The sequence below is a fragment of the Vigna unguiculata genome, chromosome 10, assembly GCF_037176805.1.
Source record: "Vigna unguiculata cultivar grain cowpea cultivar isolate G323 ecotype 2 chromosome 10, ASM3717680v1, whole genome shotgun sequence".
Lineage (NCBI taxonomy): Eukaryota > Viridiplantae > Streptophyta > Magnoliopsida > Fabales > Fabaceae > Vigna > Vigna unguiculata.
Genome location: NC_140801.1, coordinates 51,426,921 through 51,438,309, shown reverse-complemented (window position 1 = coordinate 51,438,309; position 11,389 = coordinate 51,426,921). Strand labels below are relative to the sequence as shown.

Sequence of the window (11,389 nt, the reverse complement as noted above, 5' to 3'; positions counted from 1 at the left end):
TTTAAGATCTGGAATTCTGTTATAGTAAAACCTTAGTTTGTTATGTTTTTTAAGATGACTTGACTTTTGTACATGAGTTAAAGTCTTAGGTTATATAATATTTTTTGTTATCTATTGAAAAAAAAAAATAGTATTTATGTTTCCACTAGATACACTTTATGTTTAAGAAAACATGTTTGGACCTTAGATCCCGGTTGCCAACCAGAGATTCCTCTTCGATAATTTTTCTTTTTAAATTGTTTTTTCAAATTTCAAACAAGTGACTTCTTTTGTTTTTTTTTTGGGGGGAAGGGAATCTAAGAATCATGTCATAAAATAAGTAAATTGAAAATGTTCTAATGTCTAAAACGTAAAGTAGAAAATTAAATAACGGAACAAAAATTATAAAAGTAAGTTAAAGGAAAAAATATTTGTTAGAATGTGAAGAATTCACCTTCAAAATAAAAGAAAAAAATATCATAGATCGTGCAAGGTTTACGTATTAAAAAAAGGATTTTATCATCTAAATATTTTTAAATAAGAGATAAATTAACTTTTTGTTTTATATTTATTGAAATTAGGGTCTATGTGTTAATACAACAGCCCTTAATTTAATTTATCACAATTACATACAATTGGCTAGATGGAAAATAAAATTGAATTTATCAGTATTGTTTGAATTTATTTTGATATTAATGAAGAATATTTGAATTGATAGATAATATTTGACTTTTTAAATCCTATTATCACTCTCATTATGGGTTTTTCATTTTAAATTACAGAATATGTAAACGCAGAGAGAAAAGAGAAAGATTATAACAATACATTCGTTTTTACTTTTTCTAGCATAAAACAACTACGCTAATAAGAACATTCATCTAATTAGAGCTTCTTCATATATTTTGATAGTAAAACATCTCACTCTTACCCAATTCATCAGTGAGGTTTAAAATAAATAATTGGTTGGTTAAACGTGCCTTAATGAGAAGTACTTTCCCTACTAAATCCTCCAACAACACCTTATTTGAGTTTTACATATCCTTTATCTACACAAACAGAAACAAACTATAAATCATCTTTCTCCTCATACATAACTTATGAAATTATCATAAGTTATTTAAATGTTATAGTTAGTATTGAACACGTGTTATTTTGACATTAGATTAGTGATCATAATTTTGGTTCTAACTCTTAATAATGATAATAAGATGCAGCTATCCTATATAAATATATCTATTATACAGACATAGCATTAATTGGCTAAAAATGAACTAATTACGATTTTTTATTTTTAATTATGATAGAAGCAACTTGTTATAAAAAATAATGCTCAATTTCCTAAAACTCGGTGTTCACACCATTTACATTTATAAATAGAAAGAGATTTATTATATCTTATTATTAGATCTATCATCTTTGTTTTATTTACGAATAGGAGCATCACATGGTTTTGTGTATAAATAGGTGAGATCAGAGTTTGGGTTCCTCACAACTAACTCACTACTCTCAAATATCAAGCATTGGTGAGAGATTGTTTGCAGTAACAATGAGTTCAATAGTGGAAAGGAAGAAGTTGATTAAGGGGAAGGTGGTGTTGGTACAGAAGAGTGTGGCTCAAACCATTAACACTCCACAGGGTCTTCTCACTGTTGGTGCCAAGATAGTTAACAACATACCCACTCTTGATATCACTAAGTCTGTGTCTTTCAAGTTGATTAGTAGTACCGAGTCGGAGAATCGTTAGTCTTCTCTCTTTCTCATTCTCATCTTTTTCTTTTCAGTTCAATCTTTCAGAAATAGTTACGTACGTTTATTTGATAACTTGAAATCAAATGATACTTTGTCGTTATTTCTTGATTTTGATTTGTTTGCATTTTTGCAGCAACGACTTTGGCTGGAAAAGTTGGAAAGGATACCTATTTGGAGAATAATGTTTCTGTGGTACGAACTGTGCAAGAGATCAAAGAGGAATTTGATATTTATTTTGAATGGGATCGTAATGAGATGGGAAGTCCAGGAGCATTTTATGTCACAAACCAAATGGATGAGGAGTTCTTCCTTGTGAGTTTGACTCTTGAATATCCAAGTCAACACGACAACCATACTAATATTTACTTTGACTGTAACTCCTGGGTTCACAACCGTAGTTGTTACAAAACGGATCGCATATTCTTCGCCAACGTTGTAAGTGAAATCATGATCATTGTTGTTTCCATTCTTACTTTAGTTGAGAATTTTATACATATGCTTAGGAAAAAATACGTATTGCAGCCATATCTTCCTGGTACGACACCAGTGCAATTACAAACGTACAGAGAAGCAGAGTTGAGTAACTTAAGGGGAGATGGAACTGGACTGCGTCAGAAATGGGATAGGATTTATGATTATGATGTCTACAATGATCTTGGCTTTCTTGGCACCGATGGACCAACAGATCACCCAGTTCTTGGAGGCCTCAATTATCCCTACCCTCGTAGGGTTAGGACTGGGAGACAACTCATCCAGAATAACAAAAATGGTGAGTTTGAATTACATGGTCTAAAGAAATAAGAGTTTGAATTCTTGTCTTGATGATGCTTATAATAAAATTATTTGCTTACAGGTGAATATTACGAGGTACCAGCTGACACTTATTATGTTCCAAGAGATGAAAATTTCAGTGATCAGAAGATTCTGGAATTCGCGCAATTATCAAAGACAGCTTTAGGTGGAAGTCTGGGACCTTTGGTCCTATCTATGTATTTAAATACAACATCAAATGAATTTAATGGCATCGAAGAAGTGCTGAAAATGTATGAAGGTGGAGTTAATCTGCCTATATCCATCACTGGAAACACTCCTCCAAGTGCCCTTAACTTCCCAACTCCTGATGTAATCAAAGGTAGTAACTATTCTTCACTACGATGCATATATATAACTATACTTTCCAAACCTTACACTCTTTGTGAATTTTATTTTCTCTGTTATGATTTCGTATAGAGAGCAAGTTTGCATGGATGACTGATGAAGAATTTGCAAGAGAGATGATTGCCGGTGTAAACCCTAATGTAATCCGGCTTCTTAAAGTAAGTGCAAATATTAATTTTACTGATGTTCAATTCTTCTATTGTCATGGCCTTTCTTTCTGATTGCTGGACATCTTTATTAATGGCAGAATAAGGAAGAGCTTGTATTGCCATGGACATCCACTTGCAAGTGTGAACGCATTACAGTAACAGAAGAAGACTTGGAGATTAACATGGATGGGATCAAAGTAGATGAGGTGATAATAATATACGCCAAGTAAATAGAAAACAATATATGATATAATAGAAATACAGAGTAGTTCAATATATCTTGTTTAAATTCTTCCTTAAATTTGTGGAACAGGCAATCAAGAATAGGAAATTGTTCGTATTGGATTACTACGAAACATTCATGGCATATCTGGCGAAGATAAACGACCTTCCTTCAATAAAGGCTTACGCCACCAGGACATTCTTGATCTTAAAAAAAGACGGCACATTGAAACCACTTGCTATTGAATTAAGCAAGCCATATATATGTCCATGTGGTCTTCAGTTTGTCGAGACCACAGTGGTGCTGCCTGCAGACAAAGGTGTTGAAAGTACAATTTGGCAATTGGCCAAAGCTCATGTTAATGTAAATGACACAGGCTATCATGAGCTCATAAGTCACTGGTATATAACAACTTAGAAACATACATATGCAAACATGTTTGTTTATGTTGTACGAGATTTAACGTTGTAACTCTCCTGGTGTCTGTCTGTCACAGGTTACACACTCATGCAGTGACCGAGCCATTTGCCATATCAACACACAGGAATCTCAGCGTACTTCACCCGATTTACAAACTCCTTTATCCTCACTTCCGTGACACCTTCAACATAAACTCACTTGCCAGGAAGTCCCTGATCAGTGCAGGTGGCATTATAGAACAAACATTTTTGCCTGGACCATATTCTATGGAGATGACTGCCGCTGTATACAAGAATTGGGTTTTCGCTGACCAAGGATTACCCAAGGATCTCATCAAAAGGTAAATTAACATTTTTTAATTAAATTAGAAACAACAATTAATTAATGTGTCCAAAAAATAATAATTTGTTTTGATTGATGATTCAGAGGATTGGCGGTGAAGGACGTGAGTGCAGCTCATGGGCTGAGGCTTGCGATAGAGGACTATCCTTATGCTGTTGATGGACTAGAAATATGGAATGCTATTAAGCTATGGGTACAAGACTACGTGGATCTGTATTATTCAGACGATGAGGCAGTTTTAGAAGATTGGGAATTGCAAACATGGTGGACGGAAGCTGTGGAGAAGGGTCACGGTGACTTAAGAGCACCATGGCCTGAACTGCATAGTTCTCATGATCTGGTTGAGATTTGCACTACCATCATATGGGTTGCTTCAGCTCTTCATGCCGCTGTTAATTTTGGACAGTATTCTTATGGAGGTTACATCGTTAACCGTCCTACACAAAGCCGGAGATGGATCCCAAAACCAGGAACCGAAGAGTATGAAGAGGTGAAGAACAATCCTCAAGAAGCTTTTCTGAAAACAATCACTGCAAAGTACGAAACCATTATTGATATTTCAGTGATGGAGCTACTGTCAACCCATTCTTCGGACGAGGTTTATCTTGGACAGAGGGACAGTCTCATTTGGACTGCTGATAAAGAAGCAAACGCTTTGTTCAAAAGATTTACAGATGACTTGGCAAGAATTGAGAAAGACATCTCTGATAGGAACAACAACAAAGAACTTAAAAATCGTACTGGACCGGTCCAATTGCCCTACACTGTTCTTCTTCCTACCAGTGAACCGGGTTTGACTTTCAGAGGAATCCCTAACAGTATCTCTATCTAAACCCTCGCAGAGGAAGTCGCTTCCTTTTGTTTTCTGCTTTTTACCTTTCAATAAAAGCCGCATGTTATATACGTGCATGCCGCCTCGTCACTCTCTGTGTGTGTTCTTGTTGAACTCACACGCATTCTCTTTCATCTTGCTTCTGTAACCTAATAAAGTTATCCCCGGCGGGAACATTTGTCATTTCAGTCTATTATTCAAGAATTATTATCATCAATGAATATTATGTTTTTTCCTTTCTTCTTTCTCTTTTAACTGTTTAAAGATTGTTCTTAATCTCTATTACCACGAAGTTTTTAAGAGGGAAGGTGGTTCATGCTCAAACCCTATTTTCGTCTTCCTTTGCATGCTTTAAAGGTAGTACCAATCCTCATCATTCTTCTCACCTAAGTCATTCATATATACCATTGTCATCTTTATCATTTTATGTTTATTTCTTCAAATAATATTATTTAAAAAATAATATATACTTGTTAATATACCGTATAAAAAAAAACTATCATGTAATAATTCTATTTACAAAAAATTGTTGGAAAAAAACTTTTTTGATATATTACAAAATGGTTGCAATTTCTGTCTTATTTTACATCGAAAGACCGGTCCAACCCAACTTTTTATCGACAAGTACCGGTTTTGTCGCTCTAGTTTTGCATTGGTTCTCTCTTTTTTTTGTACATCTCTAACTCTTTGTAGTAAAGCAAGAAGATGAGACAATATATTACTTTTTATACGATTTTGAGATTAACAGCCACCACCTCCTCTGCACCGCCTTAGTTCTTTTGCCTAATATTTCACTAAAGACAAATTATATACACATTACAATTCAAAATAATTATGCATTGTTTGGCACTAAACTAGTTAATAACGCATGTGTTGTATTTTTTTCCTCAACTTACTCACTAACTTGGCCTGCATTTATATAAACGAGCTTCTTCTTTAATTTCAAAGATTTGTTTCAACATCAATAGAATATTGCTTATATACTTTCCCAATACAAAGTTAAGTTTCATTTTGAAATCCGAAGAACGGAACATGATTTGTTTGGAATCATTACCAGTCATATACGTTCACAATATATATAGAGTAAAAAAGACATATTATTTGTAAAAAAATGTAAAATGAAAAATTATTAGTGTAGAAAAATAGCTAAAAAGAAAGTACATCCCTCCGTTGGTAGCAAGGAAAGTAAAAAGAAGCATATTATTTGTTTCCTCATTTTACTTTCCAATGAAATATGAAGAGAAAAAAGTGAAAACTATAAAAAAAATCGCATTTTCAGGCTTTTTTGTATTTTTGAGGCTTTTTTGTATTTTTGGGTGTTTGTGACCACTTTTTTATAAAATTGAATTGTTTGAATTTTTTTTTTGCGAAACAGAATTATATTATCGTAGAAGAAGACAGTATTAAAGGTAAAATCGTTCTCCACCAAACCAGTTTGATTTTCTTTTTCTTAAGAAATGATGTCGTCAGTTGCGGTTTCTGCTCTGAGGTTGAAGTCGTTATGGGAGAGAGCGTTTTTACTTTTAGTTTTTGTTTTAATTTTCTATTGTGTTGGGTTCTACGATAGAGGACTACACCAGAACATTGACCAACGTTGGACCTGCAGAGGCAACTTACATCGTGGATCTTGAAGTGCCTCTAGCAACTGGGATGAGCGTGAACCCTAGTCAGATAACATTCACGGAGGTGAACCAGAAGGTTACATTCTCTGTGGAGTTTATCCCTGAGGAAAAGGAAAACAGGGGCAACCAAAGTTTTTCTAAGGGTTCTCTCACCTGAAAAAATAAAATAAAACTAGTACGTTAAAAAAAATTAAAAGTGAAAACGGTCTCTCTCACGACAACTTCAAATTCAGATTTGCATAAAGATGACATTGCTTTTTTTTTAAAAAAAAAAATTAAAACTGAGTTGGGAGGATGACTTCATCTTTAATGTCGTCCACCGTCATAACGACTTAATTCTATTTTGCAAATAAATTTTCAACTGATCCAATTTAAAAAAAAAATGATCAAAAGTACCTAGAATTTATTAATTTAAAAACCACTTAATGTTTTCTCACCCTAATAAACATATCTAAAGGAATCCGTGATGAAGCTACTATACTATGCCAAGTGGTAATAATAAATATATTTATGTTTCTACTAGGTACGTGCCCAAATAAAATATCAACGAAACCGATGAAAAACTATGGATTGCCGAGGGATGATCATGGATTGAATTTTTAATGATCTAATTTACGTTTATTTTGGATTCAAATAATTGGATTAGATTTTTGATTCAAATTATTTTTTCAAAAAAGTATAGTGCATTTTTTGAAAATCCAGATCCAAATATTTAGTTCAAAATCCAAAATCAATTTTTCATAAAATAAATTCAAATTAATTTTTTTAAAATTTGTATCTATAGGTCTGACACCATAGAATTTGACAGATTTTTTGCCGGGGCCAACGAGGTCAAATTTCAGCATGGGATGAACTTGGATGACTTTTGAACGAATTTCAGTCGAATACGACCAGATTTGGGCTAGGGCCAACTCAGCAAAATCTCAATCAGGGCCAACTCGTTTGAATTCGACCGAATTTTGATTGGAGCCAACTAGGCCAAATACAGCCAAATATGATCAAATTTTTTCTAGGTTGTCTCGGCCCAATGCAGTCAAATTTGGGTCGGGGTGAACTCAACCGAATACTTCCAAATTTTGTCCAGGACCAACTGGGCCAAATTTTGATCGGGACCGACTTGACAGAATTTGGTCTAATTCAGCCAAATTTTGTATAGGATCATGCCAACTCAATCAAATAAGACTAAATTTGGGCTAGTCCATCTCAACCTTTAGCCTAACCTAACCAAAAATATAAACTGAAAATTTGGATTGGATATTTTGGATTATCCATTTTGAAAATCTAGATTTAGAGTATGAATATACAATCCATAAAATATATAAAATGTAGATCAGATTGATATCCAAATCCAATAAAATGGATTGGATTTTTAATAAAAAAGAATATTAAATGGTTTGGATCATAGCAAAACTGGATTGAATCATGAAAATTAGATTTTTTGCTCATCCTTAGTTTAACTTCTCAGATCATCCTTTGTTTCCTTCTGTTCATTTAAGAGTTCAATAAATATAAATTATTGTTGTTATCCTCATAATTTTTATTTTTGTGTGTTAAATAAACATTAATTATTACTTTTATCCTCATAATTTTATTCTTTCAATTTTATATGTATTTAATCTCTTTTTATTAATACATTTTTTTACAAGAGTATAATTTAAATTTGTTAGTACAAATTTATGGATACATTAACAATTCTTTTATTAAACTTCTAAAATTTTCAATTAAATTGTAAGCTTTAAAGTTTATGAATATAAATGTCAAGGTTTAGTGTTTACGGACGTCCCAAGTCTCATATCGCACGTCTCATGTCGTACGTCGCACGTCGCTTGTCTCACGTTTCACGTCTCATATCGCACGTCGCACGTCTCACGTCTCTTACGTCTCACGTCTCTTACGTCTCTCGCGTCCCACGTCCCACATCTCTTACGTCTTTAACGTCTCTCACATCTCATGTCACACGTCCCACGTGTCACTTCTCACGTTCCATGTCTCACGTCCCAAGTTTCACGTCTCACATCCCACGTCCCATGTCCCACGTCTCACGTCTCACGTTCCGCGTCCCACATCCCACATCTCACGTCTCAAGTCTCACGTCTCTCGCGTCTCATGTCTCACGTCCTACATCTCTTATTTCACGTCTCACGTCTCACGTTCCATGTCACTCATCCCACGTCTCACGTTCCATGTCCTACATCTTACGTCTTACGTTTCACGTCTCTCACGTCTCACATCCCACGTCGTCTCACGTCTCACGTTCCACGTCTCATGTTTCACGTCTCACGTCTCACGTCTCACGTCTCACGTCCCACGTCTCACGTCTTACGTCGCACATCGCACGTTGCACGTTGCACGTCTCTTACGTCTTATGTCACTCACGTCTCATGTCTCTCACGTCCCACATCTCACGTCTCACGTCCCACATCTCACGTCCCACATCTCACGTCTCACGTTCCGCGTTCCATGTCTTACATCCCACGTCCCACTTGTCACGTCCCTCGTCTCACGTCTCATGTCCCATGTCCCACGTCTCATGTCCTACGTAGTCTCACGTCTAGGAATGTCAACGAGACGGGTAGGGTACGGGTAGTACCTCCCACGTACTCTATCCGCTGGATAAATATTCGTCCCGTACCCGTACCCATATCCCTCGGGTATCCGTTATGCGAGTACCCGCCTATTTTTTTCATATCTGCGAGTATCCACGGGTACCCGCGGGTATTTACGAAATTATTGAAAAAAAAATATTTAATCATAAATTCAAATAAAATACATCAGTGACATGAATTTTAAATAAAGTTCAAATAAACTAAAGTTCATAGAAGTCCAAATAATTATAAAATGACGTTCAACACAATAATTTTTTTTAATTAGTGTTTTTATCAAAAAGTCCATTTTCTCCAATTGATTCCTAAAAAATAAACAAAATAAACAAATAATAAACCTCAATTGCCACGTGTCAAACATTCTTATCTTGATTCCATCATTTGACAACAAGCATACCATAAACGTCATTGTCTATATAGGATTTGATGTATATGCCCAATTTCAAATAAAGGAAAGAGAAAAATGTATAGGGATGTACTTAAAAGAAGACAATATACCAATATTTAAAGTTTGAAGAATGAAAACACAAGACAATATGTGCAACTTAAAAAAAATTAAGCCAACTAATACATATATATATATATATATATATATATGTGTGTGTGTGTGTGTGTTTGAGGGTACTTTTGTTAATTAAAGTTTAGCGGGTACGAGTTTCCACGGATACGAATACTATGATACCCGTACCTGCCCCGTTAACATGCAGATATAAAAAATATCCGTACCCGCGGATAGCGAGTATCCATTTTTAATATCCGTTTTTCCTATTCGTTACGGGTTTTATCCGCAGATACGGATTTTTTTGATATTCCTACTCACGTCCCATATCCCACGTTTTACGTCTCACATCTCTCGTCTCACGTCTCTCATTTCACGCCTCACGTCTCTCGTTTCACGTCTCATGGCGAACGTCCCATGTCCCACGTCACACGTCGAACGTCCCACGTCCCACGTCCCTTGTCCCATGTCTCACGTCTCACGTCTCACGTCTCACGTCCCACGTCTCACGTCCCACGTCTCACGTCTCACGTCTCACGTCCCACGTCCCACGTCTCACGTCCCACGTCTCACGTCCCACGTCTCACGTCTCACGTCTCACGTCCCACGTCTCACGTCTCATGTCTCACGTCTCACGTCCCACGTCTCACGTCCCACGTTTCACATCCCACGTCTCACGTCTCACATCCAACGTTTCACATCCCACGTCTCACGTCTCACATTTCACATTTTACGTACCACGTCCCATGTCTGACGTCCCACGTTTCACGTCTCACGTCTCACGTCCCACATCTCACGTCGCACGTCCCACATCTCACATCTTACGTCTCACGTTTCATGTCTCATGTCTCACATTCCACGTCTTACGTCCAACGTCTTTGTCTCACGTCCTACGTCTCACGTTTTATGTCCCACGTCCCAGGTCTCAGGTCTCACGTCCCACATTCTACGTGTCACGTCTCACGTTTCACGTCTCATGTTTCATGTCGCATGTCCCACGTCCCACGTATCACGTCCAAGTCTCACCTCCCACGTCCCACGTTGCACATCTCACGTCCCACGTCCCACGTTGCACATCTCACATCTGACATTATTGCATTGAAATACTTGATTCTTTCGTAAAATAATAATGCTTTGGTTTACTGGTTGCAATATATCTAAGGTTCTTCTTTGCTGTTTATCCTTCTTCAAGTTTCTTATTCATCAAAATAAGAGAAATCACTTAATAATTTAAATATTAAAATCATAATTAACCATTCTTATATATAAAATATTACATTTTAGTAGATATTTTAATGTTAAAATCTCACATTAATTAAAGATAAATTAATATGCAAAATAAATTTTATAATTTTTTATTAAGTTTAAAGTCTATTTCTTAATATAGTATGAAAATTATCAAAAAATTAATTTTAGTGATATTCTTTTGATTTTTATTGTGCTTTATCCTATTATTGTTGTCATACTAATATCATGTTATCATTAATGTTGTCCTATGTTTAATATTTTTATATTTCAATATTTCAATATAAGAAAGTGTGTTGAAAATTTAATTAATTACAGATAAGTTGATACAAATTTGAGTTAAATTTAAATTTTATTTCATAAGATTTATATAAATTTTTATTTCTATTATTTCAGTAATTATTTTTATATATGATATTATATTAATATATAGTTTGTTCTTCTTCTTTTTCAACAAAATTTATTATTAGTAGCGGACAACAAAATCATTTGAAATGAAAACGTGAAGAGATAAAAAGATAACATAGAATCGGTTAGAAACCATGATACCCTAGTTTTGTGAAAGACG

General features: G+C 35.1%; 1 protein-coding gene across 1 annotated transcript; it reads left to right on the top strand.

Annotated features, from left to right (window-relative positions):
- Positions 1-1,460: 1,460 nt before the first annotated feature.
- Positions 1,461-5,090, top strand: LOC114166740 (seed linoleate 9S-lipoxygenase-like). Its single transcript, XM_028051529.2, has 9 exons — positions 1,461-1,718; positions 1,862-2,163; positions 2,251-2,497; positions 2,582-2,860; positions 2,959-3,044; positions 3,134-3,241; positions 3,349-3,659; positions 3,755-4,018; positions 4,105-5,090. The coding sequence occupies exons 1-9, from the start codon at positions 1,526-1,528 to the stop codon at positions 4,850-4,852; spliced, it is 2,538 nt and encodes an 845-aa protein (XP_027907330.2). The 5' UTR covers positions 1,461-1,525; the 3' UTR covers positions 4,853-5,090.
- Positions 5,091-11,389: the final 6,299 nt, after the last annotated feature.